At 41.3% G+C, this 15205-nt stretch overlaps 1 protein-coding gene across 1 annotated transcript; it reads left to right on the forward strand.

Annotated features, from left to right (window-relative positions):
• The first annotated feature begins 850 nt into the window (after positions 1-850).
• LOC129819053 (zinc finger and BTB domain-containing protein 43-like) lies at positions 851-13902 on the forward strand. Its single transcript, XM_055875569.1, has 2 exons — positions 851-937; positions 4268-13902. Exon 2 carries the CDS (start codon positions 4287-4289, stop codon positions 5706-5708), a length of 1422 nt encoding a protein of 473 aa, XP_055731544.1. The 5' UTR covers positions 851-937; positions 4268-4286; the 3' UTR covers positions 5709-13902.
• The last annotated feature ends 1303 nt before the right edge of the window (positions 13903-15205 follow it).

A 15205-nucleotide genomic window follows, 5' to 3' on the forward strand; every position in this document is an offset into this window, starting at 1 on the left:
AGATGTTCAAAAATGTTCACAACGTTCTGCATAGAAGCATGAACGTTCTTTACCTTTTCACTAGTTAAGTCACTTTAATAACTCTACCTACATGTACATAATACCTCAATTACCTCGACTAACCGGTGCCCGGTACCCCCTGTATACAGCCCCGCTTTTGTTATTTTACTGCAGCTCAAAATTTGATTTGAAAACATTTCAGGTTCAAAGGTTATGCTTGTCCTGGGAAAGATCTCAAACTGAGAAACCATCGTCTGAAAGCTCTCTCAGGTTAGCCTGTACTGCCACCAAGTGTTGTTCACACGTAATTTCATAAATACCCCACCAAAAATATTCATGCAGACGTATCATTGTGGTTTCAAGAAAACACAAATATATCCACAGGGGAAAGCATGCGCAGGATATCAAAGTCACATGCTTTGTATTTTCATTTATTTAGAACCAGCACATATACACCCAACGTTTCCAATAGGTATTTATCAATGATGTTCTGTCAAATAACTTTTCCTTTCATTGTCTTTTTCTGTCAAATAACAGCTCATCGTCTCACTACGTTGCAAATCAGAGATTATTTAATTTGTGTTTTGATAGGACGAGATTAACTCAAATATGTAATTTAAAAGACATATTATTTGAACTTTAAGAATTTAGGGAGAAAAAAAACATTGTTGTATGCGAACATTATTTACGAATCTACAGAAGTAAGAATCTTTCCGATAAACCTACAACATTTTAGAAGGCCCTCCTCCAGCCATGATTCCAACTCATTTGGCAACCCAGACAGTGAGGGCGGGCTGGGGGCGGGTTTGTTTACATTGCTCATCATGCGCCATGCGATTCTTGGTTACGTGATGACGTGGGCTGAAAGAATTCCAGTGGAACTCGGAAGAGAAGCGACTGTTGTATTCTAAATCAAGAGATAGAAATGAAATCGAAGGTGAGACAACTCTATTTTTCATGCACCTATAATACCGAGATATTGACGTATGGCCAGTCATTCTTGAAAACCTAGAAATTCATCATAATCGTCAGGATTTGATGTATTCAGTGCATGCTACTTGGTTAGCGCCATAGGCTAGCCTAGCTAGCCAGCTTCTGCAACATGATTTTTCAGGATCGTGTGAATCACAAGGAAAATGGAAATGTGACACTTGCACGTAGTGTTCGGTATGCAAATAGGTGGGCACATAACAGTTTGCCGATGTTGAAATCAAAAGCTATATAGCTTACCTACGTTTTTACCTAACTGAGTTTTCAATTGTATTTGGTTGGTCACAGCTTCTATCATTGAGTACCATTATTGAGTGCACACCCCACTTATGTAAATGATAATGGCCATCTTTAGCAAGTTGAAGCTACTCCGTGTGGTCTCCTTTGATGAATATGATTATGGATATGTCGCTACATTCTTATAAGTTGGCATGGATAGTTAATCACAGATGTTGTGTTTTTATCACATCTCCTAGCAAAGTGGGAGTGAACTAGTATTATGTTCTATAACCTGTAGATCGGTAGGACTGGGGTCTTTCTTTTCTATAACCTGTAAGGAACACAATATATTGTCTATACTTGGCTTGTAGGCTTGGTTTCTTAACGTATGGGTGGCACAAATTGCGATATGGGGGAAAGGAATAGGCAGGGTGCAAATTTAAAACTGTAGTATTTAATATACTTTAAAAAGTGTAGTGTTTTTGCAAACATTATTGTAGTATTTATTAAAGTACTTTTTTGACGATAATATTATAGTATTTACTATAGTATTATACAGTATACTACAACATTCTATAGTAGGTACTACACATGATCAAGGGATACAACAGTCTGTAGTATAGTATTCTACAGTATACTATAGAATTCTATAGTAAGTACTGTAGTATTTTTTTATGTGGGTACATGTACATATCTACCTCAATACTCCAGTATATCTGCACATTGAACATGTGGTACTGGCACTGACCATGTATACAGCTTCCTCTCTGTGACACTGGCACTGACTCTGTATATAGCTGACCCTATATGTAGCTGGCCTTGTATATAGCTGACCCTGTATATATCTTCCTCTCTTATTGTGTTTTTTAAAATTCTTGTTTTCTTATTAGTTCTATTTGTTTATATTGAATACTGCACTGTTGGGTAGGGCTTGCAAGTTAATCATTTTCCCTGTATAAGTGGATGTGTCAAATAAAACTTGATCTTAAACAATACAGGAAATACATCTAGAAAACACGTAGTTAATTTCAACACAATTAAAAGGATAGTTCATGCAAAATCTATATTTGGGTTGAATTACCCTTACCTTGAGTTGTGTCTGAAGGCCCCATGCTGACAGAATCCACAATAATCCATGATTTACTTCTGGCTAACAGCTTGGAGTTAGCATATTAGCATCATCAGTTTTCCATGAGTGGAAACAGCCAAACTGATGTTATCAAAGCTGGCGCTACCAGTTTGTACACCAGATATGTGATAACTACGTTTCCATGGTGGTCGTTACAGGGAAGCCCTATGTAAAACGACGCCATAGATTGTTCAACTAACCTGTTCTTGGCAAGACTTTTCTTTGTTCTCGATTCGGGGGAAAAAGTATGTTCGAAATGTTCATGTCGAGTTGCAGGTGGTTCTACAAAAAACACGCAAAAACACCGAAAGATATAAAATACACATTTTGCACCAAGTGAGGAGTTCCCTCGCCATTTTAGCTGCCAGGCATCTTGCATTTCCCAACGTCTTTGCAGAAACTAGTTGTTTCTATGTGATGCGGCCATATGTAGAAGAGTCACACAGTGCTACCAAAACAAAGATCTACACACATTCAAGAGGCATTTCTCACTTGGTACAAAACATGGATTTAATATCTTTCAGAGTTTTCGCTGGCAGAAACACCTGCAACTGGACACTGACATTTCTAAGATACTTTTTTCACTGAATCGAGAATGAAGAAAGTTTTGCCAGGAACAGGTTAGTTATCACATATATCTAGTGAAAAAAATAACAACAGTCTCACGGCGAAGAAAACGTGGACAGGTGCTTTGCAAGGATTGACATACAGGAAGTTGTGGCTTGCAGTGCAGCTTTGATTAAAAAAAGAATCATTTGAATATATCTGTTATTTTACCAGGTAAGTTGACTGAGAACACGTTCTCATTTACAGCAACGACCTGGGGAATAGTTACAGGGGAGAGGAGGGGGATGAATGAGCCAATTGTAAACTGGGGATTATTAGGTGACCATGATGGTTTGAGGGCCGGATTGGGAATTTAGCCAGGGCACCAGGGTTAACACCCCTACTCTTACGATAAGTGCCATGGGATCTTTAATGACCACAGAGAGTCAGGACACCCGTTTAACGTCCCATCCGGAAGACGGCACCCTACACAGGGCAGTATCCCCAATCACTGCCCTGGGGCATTGGGATATTTTTTAGACCAGATGAAAGAGTGCCTCCTACTGGCCCTCCAACACCACTTGATAACATCAGTTCGGCTGTTTCCACTCGTATGCTAACTCCAAGCTGTAGCCAGAAGTAAATAATGGATTATTGTGGATTCTGTCACCATGGGCATTCAGACACAACTCAAGGTAAGGCATTCAGACCCACATATAGATTTTGCATGAACTTTCCTTTTTAATAACCTATTCATGTTCTATTTGTTTTAATATACACTGACTGGACAAAATATTAAGAACTCCTGCTCTTTCCATGACAGACTGACCAGGTGAATCCAGGTGACAGCTATAATACCTTATTGTTAAATCCACTTCAGTCAGTGTAGATGAAGGGGAGGAGACGGGGTTAAAGAAGGATTTTTAAGCCTTGAGACAATTGAGACAAGGATTGTGTATGTGTGCCATTCAGAGGGTGAAAGGGCAATACAAAATATTTAAGTGCCTTTGAACAGGGGGGTATGGTAGTAGGTGCCAGGCGCACCGGTCTGTGTCAAGAACTGCAACGTTGCAGTTTTTTTTTACACTCAACAGTTTCCCGTGTGTATCAAGAATGGTCCACCACCCAAAGGACATCCAGCCAACTTGACACAACTGTGGGAAGCATTGGAGTCAACATGGGTCAGCATCCCTGTGGAATGCTTTCGACACCTTGTAGAATCTGTTCCCCAACGAATTGAGAGTGTCCTGAGGGCAAAAGGGGGGAGGTGCAACTCAATATTAGGAAGGTGGGCCTAATGTTTGGTATACTCAGTGTAAATCTATAACCCACATAGTTAACATCAACACAATTAATAACCTGTTCATGTTCTACATACTCTAGATCTAGACCCCTGGCTGCCATGGAGTCCGAGGGGAATGTGCTCCGCGTGGACTTCCCAAACTTCTCCGGAACCCTGCTGCAGAAGCTCAACCAGCAGCGGCAGAGGGGCCAGCTCTGTGACATCATCGTAGTCATCCAGGGACACCAGTACCGTGCTCACCGGGCCATCTTGGCCGCCAGTTCGCCCTACTTCTGCGACCAAGTACTCCTTAAAAACAGTGCCCGCTGCGTTTTACCTGACGTCATGCACCCGTGCGTGTTCGAACGTCTCCTCCTCTCTTGCTACACGGGCACCCTGCACCTACCTGCCGGCGAGGTGGTAGCTTTCCTCACGGCAGCTAGCTTCCTCCAGATGTGGCATGTGGTGGACAAATGCACTGAGCTCTTAGAGGTGGTAGGAAGCGGCGCTAGCACATTAGTGCACAAGTCTGCTGGTGGGCTGAGGGACAGGTCTTTCCCTGGGGACAGCAGTTACCACAGCCCTGGGGACGGCTCTATGGGCCTGGAGGACGGCGGAGGAGGAGGAGCAGTAGAGGGCTTTGCCAAAATGGAGATGGACCAGCTCCTGGAGAACAGCTTCTCCCCACCCACTCTGGAGAATAACAGCACCCAGCCCAGCGGAAGCTGCTCGCCACCGGTCGACCACGACGGCTCAGGTAGCGAGGTCGCCAGCCAGGATGGGGATGTTGAGGAGGGTGGCGAAGGGGACTATCAGTACTCCAGACCGGCCTATGTCCCGCCCAGCATCATGGGCCACAGGAAATGGGTCCACGTAAAGTCGGAAAGGCGCGCAGATTGCAGGGGCGACGGGTCCCTCTTTAGCGGGGACCCTGCGGTCCCTGACTCTGAGCAGCTGAAACTTACCCATTCCCAGGCCTCGGCCAGCAGGAGCTCCCTGGACCACAGCATTGATGAGAAACCGGTGGTTCAGCTGGAGGAGAGCCTGGAGGAGGACCCTCTGGACTTCTACGGTACCTCCATAGAGGGCTTCTCCACCGACAAGGCCGACGGGACACCGCTTGGACTGAAAGATGACCTGCTAGAAAGGGCAACCGGGGTTGAGGAGAGTGGTGGTGGGGGAGAAAGAACCCCTGGTGGTCTCCAGGAAGAGACCTCCCACTCGGGCTTCGCCTCAGTGGTCTACAAGCTGTACCCCTGCCAGTGTGGCAAGAGCTTCACCCACAAGAGCCAGCGGGACCGGCACATGAGCATGCACCTGGGCTTGCGGCCGTACGGCTGCGCCGTGTGTGGCAAAAGTTTCAAGATGAAGCATCACCTGGTCGGCCACATGAAGATTCACACGGGCGTCAAGCCCTACGAGTGCAGCCTGTGCGCCAAACGCTTCATGTGGCGGGACAGCTTCAACCGTCACACGTCCTCCTGCACCAGGGTCCATCAGGCCCGGTGCGCCGTCAACGAGCAGGCCGCCCAGATCTGCTGATCCCAGATGTTATTTCCAAACCACCATTCACCTCGTCTCCCCCCCCCACTATCCCATATCAGTTTCACTGAACAGGCTGCTCAGATGTGCCTGTCCCGAGATCAGATTAAGACAGTGCTGCTTGGATGAAAACCTTCCAATCAGTTTAGCTGGATTTAGAATTATATATCCGAGCAGCGGCCTGAGCCACCGACGCATTACATATAACTTATCCAAGATCAGAATCCTGGAAAGCTTTGTAGTCTAGTCAGATCTGATTGTGTGGAATTAGAACATTAGGTTTTGCGGTGTGTGGACGGCTATACACAGCATTCTGAAAGTATTCAGACCCCTTGACTTGTTATGTTTCAGCCTTATTCTAAAATGTATTAAATAGTTTTATTCCTCATCAATTTACACACAAGACCCCATAATGACAAAGCAAAAACAGGTTTTTGCTAATTTATTAAAAATTAAAAATATAAATATCACATTTACTTAAGTATTCAAAACCCTTTACTCAGTACTTTATTGAAACATCTTTGGCAGCGATTACAGCCTCGAGTCTTCTTGGGTATGATGCTACAAGCTTGGCACACCTGTATTTGGGGAGTTTCTCCCATTCTTCTCTGCAGATCCTCTCAAACTCTGCACAGCTATTTTCAGGTCTATCCAAAGATGTTCGATCGGGTTCAAGTCCGGGCTCTGGCTGGGCCACTCAAGGACATTCAAGAACTTGTCCCGAAGCCACTCCTGCGTTGTCTTGGCTGTGTGCTCAGGGTCTTTGTCCTTTTGGAAGGTGAACCTTCGCCCCAGTGTGAGGTCCTGAGCGCTCTGCAGCAGGTTTTCATCAAGGATCTCTCTGTACTTTGCTCCGTTCATCTTTCCCTCGATCCTGAGTAGTCTCCAGTCCCTGCCGCTGAAAAACATATCCACAGCATGATGCTGCCACCACCATGCTTCACCGTAGAAATAGTGCCAGGTTTCCTCCAGACATAACGCTTGGCATTCAGGCCAAAGAGTTCAATCTTTGTTTCATCAGACCAGAGAATCTTGTTTCTCATGGTTGAGAGTCCTATAGGTGCCTTTTGGCAAACTCCAAGTGGGCTGTCGTGTGCCTTTTACTGAGGAGTGGCTTCCGTCTGGCCACTCTACCATAAAGGCCTGATTGGTGGAGTGCTGCAGAGATGGTTGTCCTTCTGGAAGGTTCTCCCATCTCCACAGAGGAACTCTGGAGCTCTGTCAGAGTGACCATCGGGTTCTTGGTAACCTCTCTGATCAAGGCCCTTCTCCCCCGATTGCTCAGTTTGGCCAAGCGGGCCAGCTCTAGGAAGAGTCTTGGTGGTTCCCAACTTCTTCCATTTAAGAATGATGGAGGCCACTGTGTTCTTGGGGAACTTCAATCCAGCCGAATGTTTTTGGTACCCTTCCCCAGCTCTTTGCCTCGACACAATCCTGTCTCTGAGCTCTACGGCTTAGTTTTTGCTCTGACATGCACTGTCAACTGTGGGACCTTTATATAGACAGGTGTGTGCCTTTCCAAATAATGTCCAATCAATAGAATTTACCACAGGTGGACTCCAAGTTGTAGAAACATCTCAAGGATGATCTTTATGGGGGTATTGTGTGTAGATTTATAAGGATTTTTTATTTATTTAATCTATTTAGAATAAGGCTGTAACGTAACAAAATGTGGAAAAAGTCAAGGGCTCTGAATAATTTCCCAAATGCACTGCAGCTACTTAACAGGAGAGATGTGGAGTGTATGTAAATTGACTTTGGAGCAAGAATGGGTTTGGTCACACATCCAATGTGGGGTCTACGTTACCTCAATGTTCTCACATAGACACAACCATAGCCATTACATTTACTGTTTATTATAATTTTTTTTTAATCATATATGGGCCTATGTGGATGAGGATTATTTTTTTTTTCTTCAGTCCCCCTCATTAAGAAAGTGTCCCTTTCCTCAGGTGTCTGGATGTTGGGAGAGCAGTGCTGGTCATCATATCAATTAGCCAGCGATGAGTCTTCATTTTGAAACCTCACTTGTCGTTTGCCATCCAATGACTTATCATATCTATCACTTCAAAAATAATTGTGTATAAATATCTTATTTATTCATTTTTTTTTGTGGGGGGGGGGGGGTCGGATCATGTAAATGAGACGATGTATCTTGGACAAACTTGTACAGTTGTAGGAAATGATGGTAGGTTACATGATGGTGAGTAGTGTTTGTTGAGGTGTGCCAATGTACTGTAGTTAGGTCAATAAAACACGAGGCTACTGAGCTATGGAATAGTGCTTATGATATTGATTTGTGCGTTTATTTGCCATTTTGAACATACTTACGTTTAAAGGGGCGATCAGTAGTTGAAACGATAACAAAGCGTTCTCTCCTCCCCCTGTTTCTGTTAAAAGTTGAGGGATGGCGCCAGAGAAATGAAACCACTCTCAAATTGGTAGACGGAGCTATGGATGCTAGGACTGACCATCCATGATATCAAAATGATATATAGATTTATTTTTTTAGCCCCTTTTCTCCCCAATTTTCGTGGTATCCAATCGCTAGTAGTTACTATCTTGTCTCATCGCTACAACTCCCGTACGGGCTCGGGAGAGACGAAGGTCGAAAGCCATGCGTCCTCCGAAGCACAACCCAACCAAGCTGCACTGCTCCTTAACACAGCGCGCCTCCAACCCGGAATCCAGCCGCACCAATGTGTCGGAGGAAACACCGTGCACCTGGCTCCCTTGATTAGCACGCACTGCACCCGGCCCGCCACAGGAGTCGCTGGTGCGCAATGAGACAAGGATATCCCTACCGGCCAAACCCTCCCTAACCCGGACGACGCTAGGCCAATTGTGCGTCGCCCCACGGACCTCCCGGTCGCGGCCGGCTGCGACAGAGCCTGGGCGCGAACCCAGAGTCTCTGTTGGCACAGCTAGAGCTGCGATGCAGTGCCCTAGACCACTGCGTCACCCGGGAGAAAATGATAGTTTTAACCATGGTTTGAGGATATATATTGTGTTGGTTTACATTGTTTGTAAACATTGGAGTAAAACAAGCGTATATGTTGGGTTCTGATGGGGGTACGACAGTTGAACTAAGCTCAGAGGCATTTATAAGTTATATTCTTCAAGTCCAAAAATGGATGTAGCAATTGCAGATTGCCCCTTTTTTAATGAGATATACATTTAAATTTTGGAAATACCATTATTTGAGGCACTCCAAATATGTACAGTGGCTTCAGAAAGTATTCCTATCTCCTGACTAATTCCACGTTCAGTTGTGAATTCAAAATGGATTACATAGATATTTTCTCACCCATCTACACACAACACCCCATAATAACAAAGTGAAAACGTGTTTCTTTGGACATTTTTTGCACGTTTATTGCAAATGAAATACAGAAATATCTCATTTACATAAGTATTCACAACCCTGAGTCAATACTTTGTAGAAGCACCTTTGGCAGCGATTATAGCTGTGAGTCTTTCCAGGTAAGTTTCTAAGAGCTGTTCACACCTGGATTGTGCAACATTTGCCCATTATTATAATTCAAATTTCTTCAAGCTCAGTCAAATTGGTTGTTCATCATTGCTTGACAACCATTTTCAGGTCTTGCCATAGATTTTCAAGTAGATTTAAGTCAAAACTGTAACTCGGTCACTCAGGATCATTCACTGTCTTCTTGGTAAGCAACTCCAGTGTAGATTTGGCCTTATGTTTTAGGTTATTGTACTGCTGAAAGGTGAATTCATCTCCCAGTGTCTGGTGGAAAGCAGACAACCAGGTTCTACTCTAGGATGTTGCCTGTGCTTAGCTCCATTCTGTTTATTTTCATCCTGAAAAACTCCCCAGCCCTTAACGATTACAAGCATACCTATAACATGATACAACCAACACTGTGCTTGAAAATATGGAATGGTACTCAGCAATGTGTTGTATTGGATTTGCCCCAAACATAACACTTTGTATTCAGGACAAAAAGTGAATTGCTTTACCACATTTTTTTTGCAATATTACTTTAGTGCCTTGATGCAAATAGGATGCATATTTTGGAATATTTGTTATTCTGTACAGGCTTCCCTCTTTTCCACCTGTCATTTAGGTTCGTATTGTGGAGTAACTACAACGTTGTTGATCCCTCAGTTCTCCCCTACCACAGCCATCAAACTCTGTAACTGTTTTAAAGTCACCATTGGCCTCATGAGCGGTTTCCTTCCTCTACGGCAACTGAGTTATTAAGGACGCCTGTATCTTTGTAGTGACTGGGTGTATTGATACACCATCCAAAGTGTAATTAATAACTTCACCATGCTCAAAGGGATATTCAATGTCTGCTTTTTTATTTTTACCCATCTACCAATAGGTGCCCTTCTTTGAGGCATTGGAAAACCTCCCTGTATTTTGTGGTTGAATCTGGGTTTGAAATTCACTGCTCAACTGAGTGACCTTACAAATAATTGTATGTGTGGGGTACAAAGATGAGGTGGTCATTAAAAAAATCATCAACTTATTATGTAACTTGTTAAACCAATTTTTACTCCTGAACTAAATTCAGGCTGTAACACAACAAAATGTGGATAAAGTCAAGGGGTGTGAATACTTTCTGAAGGCACTGTATATATATGAGGCACTCAAACCTAGTTTGAACTAGAGCATGACTTTCTAGTGACTTTTTGCCAGTAGGCTACTTGTTAGCTAGCCTACATGTTCGTACAGTCAGCCACATAAAGATTGTGTGTAACATAATACAACAAAGCTTGTATACCTCTTTTTAAATGATGCCTGGCATAAATCATAAGACTTTTGCGTTTCAAGTCTGCTGTTTTATGCTCGCTAGGTTTGTGATATATTTAACCGGAAACCTCAATGACATATAGTACCAGACAAAAATGTGCAAACACCTACTCATTCAAGGGTTTTTCTTTTTTTTTTTTTACTATTTTCTACATTGTAAACTATGAAATAACACATGGAATCATGTAGTAACCAAAAAAGTGTTAAACAAATCAAAAAAATATTTTATATTTGAGATTAGTAGCCACCCTTTGCCTTGATGACAGCGTTGCACACTCTTGGTATTCTCTCAACCAGCTTCATGTCACCTGGAATGCATTTCAATTAACAGGTGTGCTTTGTTAAAAGTTAATTTGTGGAATTTATTTCCTTCTTAATGCATTTGAGCCAATCAGTTGTGTTGTGACAAGGTAGGGATGGTGTCCAGAAGATATCCCTAATTGGTAAAAGACCAAGTCCATATTATGGCAAGAACAGCTCAAATAAGCAAAGAGAAATGACAGTCCATCATTACTTTAAGACATGAAGGTCAGTCAATATGGAAAATTTCAAGCACTTTGAAAGTTTCTTCAAGTGCAGTCGCTAAAACCATCAAGCGCTATGATGAAAGTGGCTCTCATGAGGACCGCCACTGGAAAGGAAGACCCAGAGTTACCTCTGCTGTAGAGGATAAGTTCATTAGAGTTACCAGCCTCAGAAATTGCAGCCCAAATAAATTCTTCACAGAGTTCAAGTCGCAGACACATCTCAACATCAACTGTTCAGAGGAGACTGTGTGAATCAGGCCTTCATGGTTGAATTGCTTCATAGAAACACTACTAAAGGACACCAATAAGAAAAATAGACTTGCTTGGGTCAAGAAACATGACCAATGGACATTAGACCAGTGGAAATCTGTCCTTTGGTCTAATGAGTCCAATTTTGAGATTTTTGGTTCCAGCTGCCGATTCTTTGTGAGACGCAGAGTAGGCGAACGGATGATCTCTGCATGTGTGGTTCCCACCATGAAGCATGGAGGAGGAGGTGTGATGGTGTGGGGGTGCTTTGATGGTGACACTGACACTGATCCTAATAAAATACCAAATACCTGTCAGTGATTTATTTAGAATTCAGTGCACACTTAACCAGCATGGCTACCACAGCATTCTGCAGCGATATGCCATCCCATCTGGTTTGTGCTTAGTGGGACTATCATTTGTTTTTCAACAGGACAATGACCCAAAACACACCTCCAGGCTGTGTAAGGGCTATTTGACCAAACAGGAGAGTGATGGAGTGCTGCATCAGATGACCTGGCCTCCACAATGACCCGACCTCAACCTAATTGAGATGTTTTGGGATGAGTTGAACCACAGAGTGAAGGAAAAGCAGCTAACGAGTGCTCAGCATAAAATATATTTTGTTTTGTTGATTACTACATGATTCCATATGTGCTATTTTCATAGTTTTGATGTCTTTACTATTATTCTACAATGTAGAAAATAGTAAAAAATAAAGAAAAACCCTTGAATGAGTAGGTGTGTCCACACTTTTGACTGGTACTGTATACTAAAACTTCAGCATATTTATCATCAAGTGTTTAACTATATTTTTGGGAAGTAGGTATAAATAAATGTAAGATAACTGTACCCGTAGTTTGTAGTGACACAAAATCTGCTAATCAACATATTGAATATAGTTTATATGGTTTCTTACTACTGATATACTAATGATTGATTTTAGATAATTTATGACTGTTTTGACATTGTTGCTATATTGTTATTTATAACTTAATTTTTGAATGAGCGTGGGTTCCCGATTTTAAGATGATTCTTGAAGAATGAAGGTGAAATTGTAAAAAAATTAATAAAAAAAAAGGGAATATTGGTACTTATACCAGAACAAGGAATTTGCCACAATCTGTCCAACCAATAACTTGTGTGGTTTTAGGTTCAAATGTTATTTATGCTTCACGTCATTTTTTGGGGACCTGTCAGTTTGGCAGAATTGATTGACCTCTATTTGTACTGCTTTATAATAGGAACGTTTTTTGTTAGAAATGTTTTTAAATGAACCTGGACCAACAAAGGTATTGCAAATGTCTGGAACACGTCATTTCTCATTACTTTGCAGCATTTTTTATTACTGTTATACAATGGTATTTTTGTATCGGCTGCTAACGATAACAAAATAGAATCATTTTAAAGTAACAGTTGTTAGTCTTTATCATGTGAAGCTAACTTTGGTGCAGTTACTGCAAAGTCTGAACTATATGCATATGGAATTTGAAACTATGCTATTTGCTTACGTTTGACTTTTATCAGAAGTTCTGTAGTTGTTTTTGAGGGTCATCTGGGGAAATCGAATTATCAATTGAAAATGAATATCTTAGAATGATAGGCTTGTGTGTCGTTAATGAAAGTGGACAGTGAGATTCTGCTCTAGTAGCTACTTTCAGGAAGATGTGAAGTCAGTTCCAAATATTGGTAAAGATGAGCAAAACAAATTTTGAGCTATATTGTATGCTAAAAAAAAATCGGAAATGTATATTATACCAATACAATTGCTCAGAGAAAGAGAGAGAGAAAAAAATGTAACCTTTATTTAACTAGGCAAGTCAGTTAAGAACAAATTCTTATTTACAATGACGGCCTACCGGGGAACAGTGGGTTAAACTGCCTTGTTCAGGGGCAGAATGACAGATTTTTACCTTATCAGCTCAGAGATTCGATCAAGTAACCTTTCCGGTTACTGGCCCCACACTCTAACCACCTGCTGTTTTAACAAGTAATACGTTTTTCTCAAAAACATAGATAACTGCACTGAGCCTTTTTCTAAAAATGTCTTATGAGTTGCAGAACACAGTGGGAGTGAACTCAATACATAATCTTTCCAGATCCTTGATATCCTTTGTCTGTACTTATGGACTGTCCTCTTCAATTGAAACCACAGGTTTACAATGGGGTTCAAGTTTCGAGACTAAGATGGCTATTGCAAAATGTTGCTTTTTATGGTCTATTAACAATTTCTTTGTGGATTTTGATGCTTTGGGTTATTGTCTTGCTGGAAGACCCACTTGTGGCCAAGTTTCAGCCTCCTGGCAAAGCGAACCAGGTTACAACTATATTACTGGAAAAATGAAAATCCGACTCTTCATTTTGAGGATAAAAAAACAGAAGGATTGGACAATAGTACCAATTGAGTTTGTTTGGGATGCGTCCCTATATTAGTGATTAAATTAAAACTACCTCACGGAAATTAGCATATTTATTTTACTATCTAACGATAGTTGCTCATAGTTTTCCAGAACCATTTCCTAACCCTTGCTTTGTCACCATTTTGAGATTTTCTTCTTATAGAAGAACTTTGTGAATGTTTTGTACAAAAATAAATGTTTTCAACAATAAACGTTTTTTCCCCACCGTGTAACATTTCATTGGTGATTTTTGTTTGGAAGCCTCTACTTCCCCAGGTTACATTTAATTATTCCAGTGATATTGCCTGCGGGCTATTTCTCTTATGCTTTTGTACATTGAACTACCTACATACAGTGTGACAGTTTACCACAGGGTGGGGTATTCTGAGACGTTAGAAAATGGCACATCTTGGCCATTAGAATCTAAAGCATCACGTAGCAGGGTTGTCGCAATAACAGAATCACAATACCGCTATACCTGACTTTCCATGGCAAAAAAAAGAGAACCTGAAGCAAACTGAACTCTATGGTCCTTTTTAAAAACCCGTCTGTATGTAAAAATCTTGTGTGATATAGTTTTGGAATAAACACGTGACCCTTGGTGACAACTGATGGCTGTGTGTGTGCGACATTTAGAAAAAATTATTATCAAGAAATTAGGTTTGCTTCATGTTACTGGTATCATGACAACCGTAGAACGTTTTTTTGGGGGGCAATTCCAAAATACTACAGAACAGTGCAGACGCAAAGTTTGGTAACATTGAAAAAGTGAAGAATCTGAGTCTCTTCATCACTCTGTTACAGTGACCCATTCCTGTTACTACTATGACCGAGTGGTTGACCCACATGACATCATCATCATACTGATCATGTCATCATTGTGACAGTATGATGCTTTACTGCTAAGTTATGAAACACATCACTAACTAATGTAACGGATCACTAACCAATGTAACGAATCACTAACTAATGTAACGGATCCCTAACTAATGTAACGGATCCCTAATTAATGTAACGGATCACTAACTAATGTAACTGATCACTAACTAATGTAACGGATCACTAACTAATGTAACTGATCACTAAGTAATGTAATGAATCCCTAACTAATGTAACGGATCTCTAACTATTGTAACAAAACTCTAATGTAACGAATAACTAACTAATGTAACGAATCACTAACTAATGTAACGGATCACTAACTAATGTAACTGATCACTAAGTAATGTAACAAATCACTAACTAATGTAACGGATCACTAACTAATGTAACGAATCACTAACTATTGTAACAAGTCTAATGTAACGGATCACTAACTAATGTAACGAATCACTAACTAATGTAACTGATCACTAAGTAATGTAACAAATCACTAACTAATGTAACGAATCACTAACTATTGTAACAAGTCTAATGTAACGGATCACTAACTAATGTAACTGATCACTAAGTAATGTAACAAATCACTAACTATTGTAACAAGTCTAATGTAACGGATCACTAAGTAATGTAATGAATCCCTAACTAATGTAACGG

The sequence above is a fragment of the Salvelinus fontinalis genome, chromosome 21, assembly GCF_029448725.1.
Source record: "Salvelinus fontinalis isolate EN_2023a chromosome 21, ASM2944872v1, whole genome shotgun sequence".
In the NCBI taxonomy this organism is placed as follows: Eukaryota; Metazoa; Chordata; class Actinopteri; order Salmoniformes; family Salmonidae; genus Salvelinus; species Salvelinus fontinalis.